General features: G+C 41.7%; 1 protein-coding gene across 1 annotated transcript; it reads left to right on the top strand.

Moving 5' to 3' along the window:
• The first annotated feature begins 6,791 nt into the window (after nt 1–6,791).
• Nucleotides 6,792–19,285, top strand: naglu (N-acetylglucosaminidase, alpha). The gene is made up of 7 exons (XM_062991854.1): nt 6,792–7,367; nt 10,944–11,091; nt 11,553–11,699; nt 12,354–12,439; nt 12,528–12,784; nt 15,249–15,976; nt 16,892–19,285. The coding sequence occupies exons 1-7, from the start codon at nt 6,946–6,948 to the stop codon at nt 17,411–17,413; spliced, it is 2,310 nt and encodes a 769-aa protein (XP_062847924.1). The 5' UTR covers nt 6,792–6,945; the 3' UTR covers nt 17,414–19,285.
• Nucleotides 19,286–20,960: the final 1,675 nt, after the last annotated feature.

Below are 20,960 nucleotides of genomic sequence, written 5' to 3' on the forward strand. Positions count from 1 at the left end.
CTGCCAGTCATAATAGCTAATAAATGTTGATCAGTGAGTCTGGATCTGGTTGGAGATTTAAGGTGTTTCAACTTCGAAAAAGTCTGCTCAGATGTAGATGCTCCCAAAAACGGTAGTTACTTTGAGTGCATGTTTTATTGAGATCGGGGAGCAATGGAAAGAGAAGCATAAAAATTAAACAATGTGCTTGAGTTTTGATTTTGGATGCATAAATGCGTTGATCTCCGGGAGCAGGTCGTTAAAACATTTCAAAACTCGCCCCGACTCAGCCAGCGGATCTCAGTAAAGCACATCTTCAGCTCAGACAAGAATTCCTGAAACTGCCTGTAGTTAAGAGCATTAGCTTTAATGAAATTAACACAGGACACGAGGATTTTCATAACGAAATCCCACTTAACTGCTTTGCAACACAGTTCAGTGGCTGCGGTCACTCATCTCTCTATTGATGCGCCAATCACTCCCCTCATGCTTGGAGCGCCACCTGTTGGATCGGTGCCGTATAATCTATTGAGACTCCGGGTGGCCAATTTTTGTTTCCTGTTATTTTTTTCCCCGTTATAATATTGTGAGTTTGAAGATGAACAGTGGCCAGACAACATGTATTGCTGATGTGGTTAAAGGGGCCGGTCAAATTAAAGCATCTCGGGCCGTAGTTTGATGACCCCTGATTTAAGCTATAATTTCCAGAAAATTGCCTCTATTTCTGTATGTGTCATACAAAGTATTTAGAAACTTACTATTAATTAAATTCAAGAGAAAGTTTCAGCTGGGAGATGAAATACACTTCTGCTAGTTTTAAAAGTGGCATCAAAACCATGGACTAACCTTACATGTGATCTGCATTATTTCTTTTTCTGACAATAATTAGGACTACATATTGTATGTTTTATAGTCACACATTTCTGCCTGATTGGTATGCACCTTTTTAGTAATACCCTTTACTTACTGCAACTACACGCTTCTTCATTTCTCAGTCTGATTGCACACTCAGATCGAGCGTATTTTTGCATTCAAGACCATTTCTTAATGCAAAGAAGCCTTTAAGCATGCAAATAAACCATCGTCTCGACTAAAGAACCATTGTTTTTAGTGTGTGCAAATCAGAACAATAATCGAGGACAGTTATATAAAATTTCAATATATGTACTTTATTTGTAGTAAATAGACACAGACCAAAAAAAACTAAAGACAGCACATCTTTGTGCAAAAAAGCAGTATGAACAATACAAACATTTACCGCTACAAGCGCAACATGGTCGCTGTTCCACCCGCTCACAACCAACTTAGCTTACAATGCTGTTAATAATAATAATAATAATACATTTTATTTATATAGCGCTTTTCAAGATACTCAAAGACGCTTTACATAAGACAAATAATCAAAACAAATACGTACATACACCATACAAATCATAGTACAAAATCAAAATAGTACATCAACATCAAGAATAATTAAGATAAAAACAAAGAGAGCAGCATAAGACAGTTCATTAAAAATTAGCTAAATTATGAGAGAGAACAACAAATATAGAACAATTTCTTAAAATTAGACAGAAACAGGACAGATTTACATGCAATCAGGAAACTGAAAACTTTACAAGTTTTAGGATCTAGGACTTCACATTTCTGTCGTGATCTAAGTATAAAAACTATTAAAAAGAATAGCAAAAATAAAAGCATTTATTTTGTGTTGTTACAAGTTAAATGCCACTCTGAATAGATGAGTTTTGAGAAGTGACTTGAATTTGGACAGGTCAGGACAATCTCGTAGGTGTTTGGGGAGAGCATTCCATAAAGATGGAGCAGCTATGGAAAAGGCCCTGTCACCCCAGGTCCGGTGCTTGGTCCTAGAGGGTATGGACAGTAGGTTAGCCTCAGAAGAGCGAAGGCTACGGGAGGGAATGTGCTGATGGAGCAGGTCGGTGAGGTAGGATGGGGCCTGATTATGGAGAGCTTTGTGAGTGAATAGAAGAATTTTGAATTGAATGCGTTGAGCAACGGGAAGCCAATGAAGTTTTTGTAGAACAGGTGTAATATGATCACGGGAGCGAGTATGAGTAAGGAGGCGAGCAGCTGAATTCTGGATATACTGAAGTTTTTTTAGGATTTTGTTAGATGTACCATAAAGGATGCTATTGCAATAATCAATTCTGGATGTAATAAAAGCATGAATCAAGGTTTCGGCGGCAGAAAAGGAGAGTGATGGACGTAGACGTGCTATGTTTTTTAGATGAAAGAAAGCAGTTTTGGTGATGTGATTTACATGGCGGTCAAAAGAGAGGTTGCTATCAAAAATTACACCAAGATTTCGGATGTTAGAAGACGGAGACAAAGTGTCATTATCAATGGTAATTTGAAAATTTTTTGTGGTTTTTGCCAGGGTTGTAGGACCTACGATGATCATATCTGATTTTTCACAGTTTAATTTGAGGAAATTAGCTTTCATCCACAATTTCATTTCAGTGATGCAATTTGTCAGAGTGGAGTGAAGTTCAGTATTAATGGATTTGGAGGAGATGTAAAGCTGAATATCATCAGCATAGCAGTGGAAATGTAAACCATGCCGACGTATGATGTCACCAAGGGGGAGCATATAAAGAATAAACAAAAGGGGACCTAACACTGAGCCTTGGGGAACGCCTTGGGACAGTGGAGCAATGGCAGAACTACAATTGTTGATATTAACAAACTGTTGTCTGTTTATGAGATATGACCTTAACCACAAAAGGGCAGTACCAGTGATGTTGACAGAGGATTCAAGGCGGGACAGAAGAATGGAGTGATTAATGGTGTCAAAAGCTGCAGTAAGATCAAGGAGGACGAGAATATTAATTTGTCCAGAGTCTGAGGAAAGAAGAAGGTCATTTGTGACTTTGAGGAGGGCTGACTCAGTGCTGTGCTGGGGGCGGAAACCAGACTGAAATGATTCAAATAGATTATTGGAATTTAGGTGATCTTTGAGCTGTGAGGCAACAACACGTTCCAGTATTTTCGACAGAAATGGAAGATTGGAAATGGGCCGAAAGTTACTCATAATGTTAGAGTCAAGTCCAGGTTTTTTAAGTATGGGAGTAACAGCAGCCAATTTGAGTGATTGAGGGACTGAGCCAGAACTAAGAGAGGAATTGATAACAGATTATCATTTATCCACATAGCAATTTTGGCATCCTGAGCTTGTCTCGGTATGATTTCCTCTGATTTCGCTACTGCTACGAAAGAAGTAATAAGTAATAAGTAACGCACGTGTCTTTGCTGCTACTTTTACTGTATCCCTAACTAAAAAAATAACGCCACAGTGGCGCATCGGTGACGTCACGAGCACTAAACACGTGACTGACAAAGATTATAATATTGCTTATTTATATTTAAATGAAATAATTTATTGCAGTTCCATATATGAAAATAATAATGTGCACTTATTATTTATGACAGTTTTAATAATAAACGGAAATTTGACCAAATGAAGCGGGGTCTGTCAGAATGTTTGTGGTGTTTCTGCGCCATCATGTGGATCTTTGCTGAGGTAACTTGTCCAAAGAAAATACATTTCAACATGTTTCCAGGTTGTGTTTTAAGCACTGATGTGTATCGAGTGTTTAACAAGAGGAGAAAGCAGCGCTTCACTGTCAGACTGAACAGTGAAGGTTGTTGTGTTATGTGTTGTTTTGCCTCCTTGATGTCTCTATGACTCATGGGACTTGAAGTTTTTCTGTTTAACACACATAACTTAACAAAGTTGAGTACAGGAAGCCGGGTGGTCTGAGCTGAACGTGTTTTTACTTCTTAACATACGATGTATAAATCACGCATTTAACGCAATATGGCTGTTTTCTTCTTTTAATAGAAGCAGTAGATAGTGCAGTACTAAAATACTCGTACATGAATGATAAACATGTGCGTTTATTATCGACCGAAATTCCACATTTCTGGATTTTTGTAAAATAAACAAAATACACAAAATTATTAAATGACTTTTAGGTTTTTCATACTCAAACTCTAACGTAGCTTTATTGGCATGACAAAATATGGACATTCGTATTGCCAAAGCTTGGTAACATATTTAGGAAATATAATTAACAAATAAAGTAAAATAAAAACAACAACAGTACTAATAATAGAAAGTACAAAATATACGATATATAAAAATTACAGATATACATGTAAAAATGTAAGAAAACCGTACATATTTCCTCCTTTCACTTTACTTCTCTGGTTTACTAAAAAATAAAGGTATTACTGGAGAACAAATGTTTTAAAACTTAAATTCTCTTTATTTCATTTTTTTTCATGTACTGCCGTAAAATATCCCCACACAGCTCGTCTCTCTTAGCCATTCACGCTCTCTCTCAAGATTTAAAGAAGCTTTATTGGCATGACTGTAGGAAACAATGTTGCCAAAGCATTACAACAATAATAAAATTACAAAAGAAGCAAAAGATGACAATAAAACAATAAAAGTGAATAGAGATTAAAAAAAATAAACAATAAAAATACTTTGGTAAATTTACAGGCAGATATACAGATGATATATAAATGTATTTTATATACATATGTAAATATCAGTGGCGATTTCTCTAAGACTGCAAGGGAAGCTCAGCTTCCCCTAAAATGTCAAAAATTTAATGGTCAAATATGTACAGTTGTGTTAACATTTCATTGACTACAAATGCGTTAGAACACGTTCATCTCGGTTCAGAATCTGCTACTTTTCACAAATCGACTGACTCGATTTTGTTAACTCCCGTAGCGTCAATGCATTTGCCCGTAGAAGCTGAGCGTCTATTCACTTCAATGGGACTGCATGGTGGTTAAGGTACTGGACTAGTAAACAGAAGGTTGCCGGTTCAAGCCCCGCCACCACCAAGTTGCCACTGTTGGGTCCTTGAGCAAGGCCCTTAACCCTCAATTGCTCATCGTGTTCCGCTCATTGTGTAAGTCGCTTTGGATAAAAAGCGTCTGCTAAATGCTGAAAATGAAAATGTAAATGCATGGAAAAGTTTTTTTCATTGCTTCGAAACTCGCCGGTCATTGGATAAATGCCACGATTTGGTCCCGCCCCCGGACGCTGAGCGTCTCTGGGGCTGAATGGAGCTGTGGGCGGGTCTGGACGCGGAGCTTCTGCAAGATGATTGGAGGATCAGTCGAAAGGCTGAATCCCGTTTTGATTGACAGCTATTTTGAGATTTACACCATCACTTAATCACTGGGAGCTTCAGTCCCATCGCGGATTTTGCGAGTGAAGTCGAAAGACAAACTGCAACCCATTTCTTGGTATTTGCTTGGTGAAATTACTTGACCATTTCCATTGTTCATTGTGTAAATAAAACGCACTCATAGTATTTGTTTCAGGACACTGGTCAAGTCCGATAGGATCACAGGCCATTTTCTTGAAAAGGAACGGAGGGCAGAATTTATGTATAAATAAATTGACAAATTTTATGATGTAAGCCGACAATGAGCTTCCCCTCTTTGAAAGACCAGCAGCCGCCACTGGTAAATATACACAGAACTGTTACCCACTGTTTCTCAGGCGGTGTAGCGCTGACACATACTGTGCGGCGAGGGGGGCAGTATGCCCTTCTCCCAGAATTTTTTGTAATTTTTCCAATTCTGTGAGTGTTTGGTAATTTGGGATTTGTTGTTTAAATTTGTCTGTAAAATTTGCTCGTGTTGTTTTGAATTTTTGGCAGTGGGGAAGGAAGTGCATCTCTCCACCTCTCTCAGTTACGTGATGGTACCACAACAAAACACAGCAAACCAGGAGGGGGAAGCGAGGTGAGCGATGAGCATGTAAGATGTGAGAGGAGCTGCTACTGTCTGTATACACATGCTCTCTACAAGAGAAACGTTGTAAATGTAGCGAAGAAAAAGTAAAACTGAACTATCGATACTATCGATATTTGGATCGATCCGCCCACCCCTAGTAATAAGGTTAGAACAGCTGTGTGAAGTTGTCAATTACCTAGCCTAGCCAACTAGTTCACAGCTGAGATACTGACTAAAACCCAAATAACTCATACACCATCACTATTATTATGAAAAATATGTGCAGTACACTAACTATACGAAAATAATTACAGCTGTGAGTTAATATCCAAGGTCAATATTTGTTAGCTTTGTCGCTAGTGTTAGCTGCTAAGCTAATTGCAGTGATTCCTGTTTCTAAATGCATTCTTTTATTTACAAATCTTCATCATATTAATATTGTAATACATAAATTTTTTGTAAGTAGCTGCTCTCAGTAGGGTTGTAGATAAATTCAGATGTTTAAAGCGGTCAGATTTCTTGTTTCTGGGTGCTTTACTTTCTCACAACGTTACCATTGTAGTGTATCACCACCAAGCGGCTAACTCATAGCTCATAGTTGTGGTTTCCGGGTGAATAAATATGTACATTTTTAATAGTGCCCGAATATACGGTATGTGTCCTTGTTAATTTAAAATATAAAATATATTTAAATCTGTTTACATTTACAAGCACAAAGTCAAAAGAAAATAGCACTTGTTTATCAAAACACAAACGCAGGCAATGATACCCCTTTTCCACCAAAAAAAACATGGTTCATAGAGAGCCTCACTACGCATGCTCCGATTCACGAACCTGACCTACGTTGTTAGCGGCGTTCGTGAATTTGCGTAGGATGCGCAAAGTGCGTAAAATGGGTTCGCAATTAATGTACATACAATTTACACTTTCATTTCCATCAAAATTGCTCTTATTTCTGTATGTGCAATGCAAAGTATTCAAAAACGAGTCATGTGGTAAATACAACCGATGTGTCTTCCAGCGCTCCTATTGGACTGTACTGCACCAGCAGCGCATCTGATTGGACGACAGACTTCACTCGCGTTTCCTTCCTGTTCCTCTGTGGGAGAGAGTTTACACGAGTGGAGGAAAGTTGTGGAAGCTGGTGGCTCCAGTACAGAAGAATAGAATGAAATAAACATGAGGGCCGGCTGGTGTGGTTTGGTACACGCTCTTGCTGTAGTGTTGATCCTCAGCACAGTTTCTGGAAGTTTCCGTGAGTTTGAGAGTTTGAATAATCTGCGGGTGAAAGTAAGTGATAAAACTCAAGCTGGAGCAGTGCTGGATCTGCTGAGGAGGCTGATAGGTGACAGATCTCGGGAGTTTATTGTGTCTGTTAACGGCTCTCTATCCGCGGATGGGCTGGATGTGTGTGAACTCCGATCCGTGAAAAACGATCGCATTTTGGCGGTGGGCAGCACCGGGGTGGCGACAGCGACTGGCATCTATAACTATCTGAAGTACTTCTGCAACTGCCAAGTGTCGTGGTCTGGAGATCAACTGCACCTACCTACACCTCTCCCCTCGATTACTGGAGTCCTGAGGATCAACACCCAGCACAGGTGAACAGTTTATTTAATTATTTATTAGTTTATTAGGATTTTAACGTCATGTTTTACACTTTGGATACATTCATGTCAGAAACGGTAGTTATTCATTACCAGACATCCCAAGTTGCAAAAACTCATTTCAGGGAGGTACCCCCGGACCCCAAGCCCCCAGATAGTGTGAAAGATAATAGACTTATGTTCCCTACATAGTGCACTAGATTGTATATTAGAAAATAATTTATGTTCCTTACTTAGTGCACTAGATAGTGTACTAGATAATAGACTTATGTTTCTTACATAATGCTTTAGGTAGCGTATTAGTTAACGGATTTAGGTTCCCTACATAGTGCACTAAATTGTATATCAGATAACGGATTTATGTTCCCTACGTAGTGCACTAGATAGTGAATTAGACAATTGGTTTATGTTCCCTACACAGTGCACTAGATAGTGTATTAGATAACGCATTCATGTTCACTACAAAGTGCACTAGAAAGTATAACTAGATGATGATTTGTGTTCCTTAGTGCACTAGATAGTGTATTACATAATTAATTATGTTCCCTACATAGTGCACTAAAGTTTATATCAGATCACGGATTTATGTTCCCTACATAGTGCACTAGATTGTATATTAGATAACGCATTCATGTTCACTACATAGTGCACTAGAAAGTATAACTAGATGATGATTTGTGTTCCTTACATAGTGCACTAGCTAGTGCATTACATAATTAATTATGTTCTCTACATAGTGCACTAAATTGTATATCAGATCACGGATTTATGTTCCCTACATAGTGCACTAGATAGTGTATTAGATAACGCATTCATGTTCACTACATAGTGCACTAGAAAGTATAACTAGATGATGATTTGTGTTCCTTACATAGTGCACTATATAGTGTATTACATAATTAATTATGTTCCCTACATAGTGCACTAAATTGTATATCAGATCACAGATTTATTCTCCCTACATAGTGCACTAGATAGTGTGTTACATAATTAATTATGTTCCCTACATAGTGCACTAAATTGTATATCAGATCACGGATTTATGTTCCCTACATAGTGCACTAGATAGTGTATTAGATAACGCATTCATGTTCACTACATAGTGCACTAGAAAGTATAACTAGATGATGATTTGTGTTCCTTACATAGTGCACTAGATAGTGTATTACATAATTAATTATGTTCCCTACATAGTGCACTAAATTGTATATCAGATCACGGATTTATGTTCCCTACATAGTGCACTAGAAAGTATAACTAGATGATGATTTGTGTTCCTTACATAGTGCACTATATAGTGTATTACATAATTAATTATGATCCCTACATAGTGCACTAAATTGTATATCAGATCACGGATTTATGTTCCCTACATAGTGCACTAGATAGTGTATTAGATAACGCATTCATATTCACTACATAGTGCACTAGAAAGTATAACTAGATGATGATTTGTGTTCCTTACATAGTGCACTAGATAGTGTATTACATAATTAATTATGTTCCATGCATAGTGCACTAGATTGTTTATTCGATCATAGATTTATGTTCCCTACATAGTGCACTAGACAGTATATTAGACAATTGATTTATGTGTCCTACACAGTGCGCTAGATTGTATATCAGATAACGGATTTAATATGCGATCGGGGAAAAAAGTCTGTGTCGCGCGTGTGTGTGCGCGTTCTTGGCCGCTCGTTCTAGATTCCGGGAGATTTTGTCTGACTTGCGGGCATCAGGGAGCCGCTATGTATATGCGGGAGACTCCCGGAAGTTCCGGGAGACTTGGGCTGTCTGGGTTACACAAGATTCATCAGTTCACAAGGTTATATTGAACACAGCCATGGACAATTTAGTCTCTCCAATTCACCTCACATGCACGTCTTTAACTGTGTGGGAGGAAACCAGAGCTCCTGGAGAAACTCACGCAGACACGGGGAGAACATACAAACTCCACACAGAAAGGACCCGGGACGCTCCACCTGGGGATCAAAGCCAGGACCTTCTTACTGTGAGGCGACAGTGCTACCCACTGAGCCACCGTGCTGCCCTCGGCCACTACATAAGTTTGTGAAACATCTAATTTAAAGACCACAGTCGTTAATACTCGATTACACCTTACTTTTGCAGCCGTAACAGCCTCTGCTCTTGTGTGTTTGTGGAAAACCGGAAAACAGTGTTAAACAATTCTTCATAATCTGTGGCTGAAAATGCAGTTTTCCGGCACGGTGGCTCAGTGAGTAGCACTGTCGACTCACATCAAGAAGGTCCTGGCTTCGATCCCCAGGTGGAGCGGTACGGGTCCTTTCTGTGTGAAGTTTGCATGTTCTCCCTGTGTCTGTGTGAGTTTCCTCCTGGAGCTCCGGTTTCCTCCCACAGTCCAAAGACATGCAAGTGAGGTGAATTGAAGATTGAAGATACAAAATTGTTGTTAAGCCCATGACTTGTAAAGCTTGCTTGACTGCAGACAGTGACACCAGTGCTCTAGCAGCTGTAACCAAAATATACAATGTTGGAGGGGACATTATATAGACATACCCCCCCCCCCCCCCCCCCCCCCCCAATATTCAGAAATGCTCAAATTGTAAATTGAATTGTCCCCCAATATACGAATGTTAAAATTATAAATAAACGTATTACACTTTGTGCAGTGTTCTGATCATTGGTCCGATCAGTTTAGATATTTTTAGACTGCAGAAGTATGTGTTTCAATCATTCAGTCACAGAAAAAGAATCACTGACACGAATCATCGACGTGTCTTACAAGTGTAAAAACTTTTGACTTTGCACCCATTAAGCAAATTTCCTGTTTCGGTGGTCAGATCATCCAAACCTTTTGATTTTTGGTCGTTTTAGTCATGGCCCACCATGCATCCTGGTATATTGTTTAGTATGATCTAATCCTGTTCGAGATGTTTGTGTTTGGTTTGTTCAGCCATGGAAAAACTCCTCCTTTATTTCTGTTATTCACAGTACACGCTAATCAGGCTTGCATGCTCAGTCTGTTAGCTTCACATGGGCAATCATGCATGATCCCCCCCTTTCCCCATACACTCTGCAAGCCTGGGAATTGTTCGTTAGCAACAAGAATGTGATCAAAATGTATATAATAAGCATTAGAGTTGCTATACAAGCTCCTATGTGTGCACTATGTAGCCGAAAATATGTGGACACCTGACCATGATCTTGATGGAGATCTTCACAACCATGGGCTTACTTCACAACCATGGGCTTGTATATGAAATTGCCCCCTTTACTCTTCTGGTCAGGCTTTTTACAAGATTTTGGAGAGATTAGTGTTTTTTAAAGACAAACATTAATGTTTAAATGAGAAGACCTGGTAGCTTTCGACATTCACATTCATCCCAAAGGTGTTCAGAGGGTTCAAGGGCATGACTCTGTGCAGGCCAACAGAGTTCCTTCATACCAAGATGTTTTTGAAAGAAAAAACCCTGTGTCTACATATTTTTGATGACATGGTGTTCCTGTCACCTTTTGACTTCTTAGATGTGGATTTTAATTGACAGCACAAAAATATAATATTATAATCAGTTCTTCTCCTGTATCCAGATTCAGATATTATCAGAATGTCTGCACTCAGAGCTACTCCACCGTGTGGTGGGACTGGCAGAGATGGCAACGAGAGATCGACTGGATGGCTCTGAATGGCATCAATTTGCCACTGGCATTTACTGGACAGGAGGCCATCTGGCAAAAGGTATTACATTCTGTTAAACAGCCCACCAACAAGAGTTTGAGCTCTTAAGTCCATGTCTTAACGGTGAATTGGGTGCTTAACAGACACAGTTGATTGCGCCTGAGGAAGGTAGGGTTGGGTAGGGTTCTATTGCATTGCTGCTGAACCAGTAGTGAAGGTGCACATAGGGCATAGCATGATTCTCTATACGTGGTGCGGCTCTCTGTGAGAATTTTTATTAAAAGTATTTTCTCTTTTGATAATTGTCACTTTTTTTTTCCAAAATGAAATTGTATATTTACTCTTAATAACATCAGGATAATCATATGGAAAAATATAGACTTTATTACATAACTAACATAACTAAACAAATGAATCTGATTTCTTTTACTGATTATAAATGATCAGTAGACAGTCCTCAAGAATCAAGTTCTAACCCAATTCTAATCTCTCCCACCCCTCTCTCTCTTGTCCTGTTTTAGGTTTACATGTCACTGGGTTTAAATCAGACAGAGATCGATCAGTTCTTCACGGGTCCGGCGTTCCTGGCATGGAATCGGATGGGAAATCTGTTCGAGTGGGGCGGCCCTCTGCCTCAGTCCTGGCACGTCCGGCAGTTCTCACTGCAGGTATGTGCTTTTTTGCTAATGCCCAATCCACCCACTGCATTGTCCAACCTCTGTCTCATGCATGATATACATGCTGGCCATGAAAAACCACCAAGCACACCAGAACCTGTCCAGCACGTGTGAATTTATCAGGTTCTTCTTTTTACTAGCCGCCGGCAGAGTGCCACTTTGAACCGTATCACACTATACTTGAGAAGACATCAGGGGTCGCTTTTAAATAGGCAATAGGTTTATTTATTTTTATATTATTTACGAGGGTTTTAGCGTCATGATTTACACACTTTGGTTACATTCATGACAGGACTGGTAGTTACTGGTTACACAAGATTCATCAGTTCAAGTTTTTAATGTCAAACACAGTCATGGACAATTTTGTTTCTCCAGTTCACCTCACTTGCATGTTTTTGGACTGTGGGAGGAAACCGGAGCACCCGCAGGAAACCCACACAGACACAGGGAGAACATGCAAACTTGAACCCAGGACCTGGCACCGCTGAGGCTTGAACTCTGGGTTTCAGCGATGGTGTGTTTTAATTATAAAATATAGGTCCAACTAAGCATCCTGGATCCTAGCTAAAGTGACATAGTTCTTATACACAACCTGAATGCTTTTAGTTTTGATGATGTCTGAACTGATGTTTGTATTCTGTGCAGTTAAAAATCCTGGAGTGTATGAGAGCGTTCGGAATGACCCCTGTACTGCCAGCGTTCTCAGGGATCGTACCTCGTGGAATCAGCCGGTAATGTGTGTCCGATACATAATCAGTTGACTAAATGCATTGACCTGAAGCCTAAATGCACTGATTTCTTTTCCTCTGTTTTCTTCAGCCTGTTTCCAGAAGCGAATGTGACCAAGCTGGATCCCTGGAGTCATTTTAACTGCACTTACTCCTGTGCGTATGTGCTGGATCCACGAGATCCACTCTTCCAGCACATCGGCTCTCTCTTCCTGTCTCAGGTCATTAAAGTGTTCGGGACAGACCACATCTACAACACTGACACTTTTAATGAGATGACGCCCTCCTCTTCTGACCCAGCGTATCTGGCTTCCGTTAGCCATGCTGTATACAGCACCATGACATCAGGTATTACAGACGCCAAGGATGTCTGGTTTTCTTTTTGCAGCTTGCTTATCATGTAATATCAGAAAAATGACAAGTAGCAGAGGTGGCTGAAGATGATTCCATCCATGCATGAAGAGGTAAAGGCTGGCGACAAAAAAGCTCATTGGTGTTCTCGCCTCACTGTGCACAAAGTAAAGTCCATAAAGACATGCCAGGTTTTGTGCAAAGGAACTACGGTAGCCTGCAAAAAGCCCTGAATGATGAATTGGAACATCAGTTGTGAGACAGACTTTCTCATCCGACATCAGCACCTGATCTGACCTGATCTATTGATTAAATGGGCACAAATGAACACATTTACTGTGTAAAATCTTATGGACTTATGGAAAATCTGTCCAACATTTGTGGAGCCTGTTATAGCCACAAAATGGGGCAAGGAATCTCCGTATTAATGCCCATGGTTATTTAACAGGATGCCATGTCTGGTCCAGTGCCACCCAAAAACACCTGGATTGAGGCATGAATACACCCTGGACAGGTCACCAGTCAATCAAAAGGCGATGCAAGCTGACACGTTTGCTTGTGGCGCAATTTGGAATAGCTAATTTACCTAACTAATCTTTTTTCTCATCAGTTATGAGGAATCCCCTCTGGCACCCTTCCCTGGAACAACAAGCCAATCATTGTTCATATAGGCACCCAGCCTGCCGGATGGCAGAGCTGAGATTCGAACCAACGAGTTTTAGATGTCCGCTCTGGTGTGCTAGCATGTTTTACCATTGTGCCACCTGTGCGCCCCCTAACTCATGTTTTTGAGAGGTGTAAGAGTACCTGTCGCCTCATAGCAAGAAGGTCTTGGGTTCAATTCCCAGGTGGAGTGGTCCAGGTCCTTTCTGTGTGCAGTTTGCATGTTCTCCCTGTGTCTGCACGGGTTTCCTCCCACAGTCCAAAGACATGCAAATAAGGTGAATTGGAGATCCAAAATTGTCCATGACTCTTCCATGACATGAATGTTGTGTAATGAGTAACTACTTGTTCTGTCATTAATGTAACTAAAGTGTGTAAAACATGATGTTAAAATACTAATAAAATTAAATAAATAAACCCAAGTCCTTGCAACCCTGGACCATGTTCAGCCACTAATGTATCTAATGTAAAATCTAGTGTGGACCAGAGTGTCTGAAAATTACAAGACAAGAATGCAGCAATTAGAATTGTCTACATACTTTTGGTCATAGTGTCATTTAAATGTGGATGTTTTCTTTGTAAATACAGTAATCCCTCGCTATATCGCGCTTCGACTTTTGCGGCTTCACTCTATCGCGGATTTTATTTGCAAGCATGTCTAAATATAAATCGTGGATTTTTCGCTGGTTCGTGGATTTCTGCAGACAATGGGTGTGTTCGAAAAGCTAGCTCTCTTTCTACATAGACGCATTTTACGTCATCCTGTGCACGCTCCCGATAAGGAGGCTGTTCCAAATCCTAGATGCCTTAATATCCTCACTTCTTAACATTTCAACGTTATTTTAACTCAAAAACGAGTGAGCATCCGACGCTGCCTTAGTGATCAAGGCAATCCCAGAATTCATTGCGGGTCGGGCGCGCTTCTCTCGCTGAAAAATAGACATGGCTGACGGTGCGGACAAACGAATGGAGTTCTTTTCAAACGTAAATAAAATATTACTGATTTTTTACTTGTATAAACTTGTACCGAGTGTTTTTATTTGCAAGTTCGGGCTTGTCAGGAAATGTAACCGTTATCGTTACATGAGGGGAGATGTTATATTGACGTTAGCATGCTGTGCTACCTTAATCCATTGTTTTTTTGTTTTTGTTTTTAATTTAGCACGTCCAATTTCGTCCCATCTTTCATCCTCTCATTAGTGCGGATTCCTGCTCCTGATTGGGGCTGATGAGGCCGTTCCACGCCTCCTCCAAAACGTGCACAGCCAATCGACCGTCTTATCACCCACACTTGACGAGTGTAGCGCGGCAGAGTACTGTGCACGGAGGATCACACACTCCGCCACACCCCCTCCCGTCTCCATACAGGCGCCACCAACCAGCCAGCAGAGGGCGCGACCGCCCCGTTCCTGAGAGAGCATCCCCTACGGTCTCAAGTCCCGCCCCCCACCCGGACAACAGGCCAATCGTTGTCCATAGCCGCCCAGCCTCGACCGTGAAGGCAGAGCTGGATTCGAAACGACGCTCCTTCGAAATCCAGCTCTGGTTGCAGCGCGTGTCTTTTACCGCTGCGCCACCTGAGCGGCCCAATCCATTGGTTTTAATGACAAGATGCTAAATACTAAAGCCGATGGAATCGGGTTATAAAAATAAATAACCATATAAACACATAGTTTTTACTTCGCGGATTTTCACCTTTCGCGGGGGGTTCTGGAACGCAACCCCCGCGATCGAGGAGGGATTACTGTAATAAACCAAAATTTTCGTAGCTGACTCAGACGCTCTTGTTTCCTCACAGTGGACCCAAAAGCGATTTGGCTGATGCAGGCATGGCTGTTCGTTCACAATCCAGATTTCTGGAAGCCTCCTCAGATCGAAGCTCTGCTCCATGGCGTACCTCAGGGGCGTATGATCGTCCTTGACCTGTTTGCCGAGTCCATGCCTGCCTACAACTTCACCCAGTCCTTCTACGGCCAGCCCTTCATCTGGTGCATGCTGCACAACTTCGGAGGCAACAGCGGCCTGTTTGGCGCTGTGGAGCAGGTCAACTCGGGGCCTTTCGAGGCCCAGCACTTCCCAGGATCCACTCTGGTTGGGCTGGGAATCGCACCAGAGGGCATCGAACAGAACCCGGTCGTGTACGAGCTGATGACTGAACTGGCGTGGCGCAAGGAAGCCGTCAACCTGAGCAAATGGGTGTCGTTGTACGCTAACCGCCGCTACGACACCACCAACGAGAGCCTGGTGCTGGCTTGGCGGCTGCTTTTCCGCAGCGTGTACAACTGCACCATTCCCGGCTACAAGAACCACAACAAGAGTCCTCTGGTGCACCGACCGTCTCTGAAGATGCAGACGGACATTTGGTACGATCCCGCTGACGTCTATGAGGCCTGGCGGCTGATGCTGGAAGCTGCACCTTCGCTAATGTCAGTCGAAACGTTCAGCTACGATTTGGTGGACGTGACGCGCCAGGCTCTTCAGCATCTCACCACACAGTTCTACCAGGAAATACGAGACGCATTCCAGGTAAGATGCAAGACCTGCACTGTGTAGCCAAAAGTATGTGGACAGCACATTCATCATAATGATTAATTGTATAGAAGTGTATAGAATCAATAGTGTAAAAGAAATGATATGCCTACAGCTTTGTGGCAACAGTTTTGGGAAGGCCTGTTCATGTTTTAGCAAGATTGAAGCCGGGTTTGTTAAGTGACCTGCATAAAGCCATGACCTCAACCTAACAGAACACCTTTGAGATGAACTGGAATACTGATCGTCAGCCAGGCTTTCTTCTCCAACGTAATGCCTGACCCAAAAATTTTCTAATACAGCGGCCCCCAATTTTTTTGCACCACAGACCGGTTTCATATAAGATATAATTTTACAGACCGACGGGGGCGGGAGGATTTAAAATACAATTATATGCATAACATAATTATACTTATTAAGTAATAGGCTACATCTACCCAACTGGGATCAAGGCAGAAACACAAACTGGACAGAGTGCCAGTCCATCAGAGCATAATACACTTGTTGACACTTAGCCACATATATGGGCAGTTTAGAGTAGCCAGTATACCCACTGGCATGTCACTGGAGCTGTGCGGCTTTAATACCACCTGCTGCACCACCATGTGGCCTGAAAACAAACATTTATGGCATTTAGCAGACGCTTTTATCCTATGCGATATACAGTACTGTGACAGTATATTGTCTAAGCAATTGAGGATTAAGGGCCTTGCTCAAGGGCCCAACAGTTTGCAACCTAGCAGTGATGGGGCTTGAACCAGTGACCTTTAGATTACTAGTCCAGTACCTTAACTGCTAGGCTACAACTGCCCAAATCAAACATCAAATGCTGATTTTAAGCTGTGCTTCTTTACTTAGAAACAACTAAAACTATCTGTGTTTACTAATGTATTGATTTGACTCACCCCTCAGGCCCAAAATCTCTCTGAACTCCTGACTGCTGGAGGCGTGCTCATCTACGACCTCCTACCCGAACTGGACCACCTCCTCTCCAGCGATGCCCACTTCCTGTTGGGGACGTGGCTGGAACAGGCGCGGTCGTTAGGTATGGACGAGCAGGAGGCGGAACTGTACCAAATAAACGCCAGGAACCAGATCACACTGTGGGGACCCGACGGAAACATCCTGGACTACGCTAGCAAAGAATGGGCAGGGCTAATAAAAGATTACTACATGCGGCGCTGGAGTCTGTTTGTCACCAAGCTCGTGGAGTGTGTGGACCGAGGCCAGCCTTTTAAACAGGATGTTTTCAACCAGGCTGTGTTCCAAATCGAGAAAGGTTTCGTCTACAACCAGGTGAAGTACCCGTCAAAGCCGAGTGGAAATACTTACGATGTGGCTCATCGGATATTTCTTAAATATTATCCACACGCTCTGAAGAGGTTAAAGCTACAAAACACCAAAACGTCCGAAACGCTGGATAATGAAGTCTGACATCAAGGACAATTAAGGACAATTATTTTAGACTTTGTCAGTTCTTGGAATTTTATGGTTGGGTCCAGTTATACTAATGGGCAGACACTATACGGCCAAAAGTCTGGGACACCCCTCCATTATTAAAGACTCCAATTAGGTTTTTACAGAGCCCTGTCCTTAACCCTGTTGATTTCCAGCAAGGGCTTAACATCCAGCATCAGTGCCTGACCTCATAAATGACTAAACGGCCACAAATGCCAAAATGTCATGAAAAGCCATTCAAGAGGAGTGGAGACTGTTATAGTTTACAGTTTTTACATTGAACAGTTTAAAACAGTAGACACTAGACAATGTGGTAGGACTGATGTGAGCAAAAATATTGCTTTGAGCACTGTCACCTCACAGCAAGAAGGTCCTGGGTTCAATTCCCAGGTGGAGCGATCTGGGTTCCTTTCTGTGTGGTGTTTGCATGTTCTCCCTGTGTTCAAGTGGGTTTCCTCCAGGAGTTCCGGTTTCCTCTTACAGTCCAAAAATATGCATCAGGTAAACTGGAGATACTAATTGCCCTTAGTTATGTGTGTGTGTGTGTGTGTTAAGGTGTGAATGTGTTTGTGTGTCTGCCCTGAGATGGACCAGTGTTCTGTCCAGGGTGTTTCTGTGTGCCTTGCGCCCATTGAGAGCTGGGATAGGCTCCGGTACCACCCATGACCCTGATTAGGATAAGCAGGCCAAAGAGTGAGTGAGTGAATAACACAGGCTGGTTTGTTTATGAGGTTTATAAGCTTGGTTCCCACAATCCTCTGTGCAGTCTTAACTATTGTTATCTTAATATTTATCTTAATAGTTCACTGTGATCATTTTTGCTTGTTTATATATTTTCTTATTGCATTCCTCCTGATCTAGTCATTTCCAGAATTCCCACTTTAATTTCTCTGCCTCTTGCTTCTACCCAACACTGGCTTATTAGAGCTGCAGACTATCACCTACCCCCTCAAACGTGTAAAGTCTCTAGCTGTACTTCAGCCAGCAGTAAATTCTTAAAATGAGTCCTACCACATACAGTCACGCTATGCCCTACGTGTATCCTTCATTACTTTTATTGGTGCCTTAACCAGATAACAGAGGCTGCTATTGCAACAATGAAGACGTCCCTATCTGACCTCTTTTTCCTCAGACAGTGTTGTTGTGTGTGTTAAGTACCTGGTCACGTCACTCCCGAGGCTTGAGAGCTTGGTGAGTGTGAACTGTCTGCAATAGTAGGCTAAAGTATTAGACTGCTGTGCCACCTGAGCGCACAACTATAATATTTTACACACATTCCACTTTCAGTTTTGAATCTCAGGTATTGTAGTTGCTGCCTTATTAATGAAGTTACAAATAATTGCATAAATGATTTAGAGCACTGTGGAAATGTTCTAAAGCAGGGTCGTGTCACTACTAGTGCTCTGATTTGATTGTTCAGGGTATATTTTAAGAAATGCATGAAAAATACAAAGATTTAAAAGCAAAACGAAAATACTCTAATATACACCATCCACTGTATATGCCATACACATGATTTATTGGTCATTTTAATTTGTCTTTAAACTCCTAATGCAGTACCATCTATGTCATAAACTACAATCAAATAAAAAATCTAATAAAAATGTTTTCACCCTAACAGACCTAATAATGGGTATTTTATATATGCATAGACAGTGGTAGTCTACTGGGGAAAGTTGAATGTTATCAAATAAATGGTTCTGGGTTTGAATCCTGAATCTGCTATGCAGCCACTGTTTGGTTCTTAAACAAGGCCCTTAACCCTCTCAGCTCCTGGGGTGCTGTACAATGGCTGCCCCTGCACTCAGACTTCAGCTTTCAAATAAGCTGGGATATGTGAATAAAGAATTTCATTGCACTGCACACATGGATAAGTATATACAGTGTATCACAAAAGTGAGTACACCCCTCACATTTCTGCAGATATTTAAGTATATCTTTTCATGGGACAACACTGACAAAATGACACTTTGACACAATGAAAAGTAGTCTGTGTGCAGCTTATATAACAGTGTAAATTTATTCTTCCCTCAAAATAACTCAATATACAGCCATTAATGTCTAAACCACTGGCAACAAAAGTGAGTACACCCCTAAGAGACTACACCCCTCAATGTCCAAATTGAGCACTGCTTGTCATTTTCCCTCCAAAATGTCATGTGATTTGTTAGTTTTACTAGGTCTCAGGTGTGCATAGGGAGCAGGTGTGTAGTACAGCTCTCACACTCTCTCATACTGGTCACTGAAAGTTCCAACATGACACCTCATGGCAAAGAACTCTCTGAGGATCTTAAAAGACGAATTGTTGCGCTACATGAAGATGGCCAAGGCTACAAGAAGATTGCCAACACCCTGAAACTGAGCTGCAGCACAGTGGCCAAGATCATCCAGCGTTTTAAAAGAGCAGGGTCCACTCAGAACAGACCTCGCGTTGGTCGTCCAAAGAAGCTGAGTGCACGTGCTCAGCGTCACATCCAACTGGTGTCTCTGAAAGATAGGCGCAGGAGTGCTGTCAGCATTGCTGCAGAGATTGAAAAGGTGGGGGGTCAGCCTGTCAGTGCTCAGACCATACGCCGCACACTACATCAAATTGGTCTGCATGGCTGTCACCCCAGAAGGAAGCCTCTTCTGAGGTCTCTACACAAGAAAGCCCGCAAACAGTTTGCTGAAGACATGTCAACAAAGGACATGGATTACTGGAACCATGTCCTATGGTCTGATGAGACCAAGATTAATTTGTTTGGTTCAGATGGTCTCAAGCATGTGTGGCGGCAATCAGGTGAGGAGTACAAAGATAAGTGTGTCATGCCTACAGTCAAGCATGGAGGTGGGAATGCCATGGTCTGGGGCTGCATGAGTGCAGCAGGTGTTGGGGAGTTACATTTCATTGAGGGACACATGAACTCCAATATGTACTGTGAAATACTGAAGCAGAGCATGATCCCCTCCCTCCGGAAACTAGGTCGCAGGGCAGTGTTCCAGCATGATAATGACCCCAAACACACCTCTAAGACGACCACTGCTTTATTGAAGAGGCTGAGGGTAAAGGTGATGGACTGGCCAAGCATGTCTCCAGACCTAAACCCAATAGAACATCTTTGGGGCATCCTCAAGCGGAAGGTGGAGGAGCACAAAGTCTCGAATATCCGCCAGCTCCGTGATGTCGTCATGGAGGAGTGGAAAAGCATTCCAGTGGCAACCTGTGAAGCTCTGGTAAACTCCATGCCCAGGAGAGTTAAGGCAGTTCTGGGAAATAATGGTGGCCACACAAAATATTGACACTTTAGGAACTTTCACTAAGGGGTGTACTCACTTTTGTTGCCGGTGGTTTAGACATTAATGGCTGTATATTGAGTTATTTTGAGGGAAGAATAAATTTACACTGTTATATAAGCTGCACACAGACTACTTTTCATTGTGTCAAAGTGTCATTTTGTCAGTGTTGTCCCATGAAAAGATATACTTAAATATCTGCAGAAATGTGAGGGGTGTACTCACTTTTGTGATACACTGTATATGACAA

The sequence above is a fragment of the Trichomycterus rosablanca genome, chromosome 3, assembly GCF_030014385.1.
Source record: "Trichomycterus rosablanca isolate fTriRos1 chromosome 3, fTriRos1.hap1, whole genome shotgun sequence".
In the NCBI taxonomy this organism is placed as follows: Eukaryota; Metazoa; Chordata; class Actinopteri; order Siluriformes; family Trichomycteridae; genus Trichomycterus; species Trichomycterus rosablanca.

Coding starts and splice junctions, on each gene's coding strand:
- naglu (XM_062991854.1), top strand. CDS start 6,946: ATGAGGGCCGGCTGGTGTGGTTTGGTACACGCTCTTGCTGTAGTGTTG. Junction 12,440..12,527: donor GTACCTCGTGGAATCAGCCG/GTAATGTGTGTC, acceptor TGTTTTCTTCAG/CCTGTTTCCAGAAGCGAATG. Junction 15,977..16,891: donor AAATACGAGACGCATTCCAG/GTAAGATGCAAG, acceptor CTCACCCCTCAG/GCCCAAAATCTCTCTGAACT.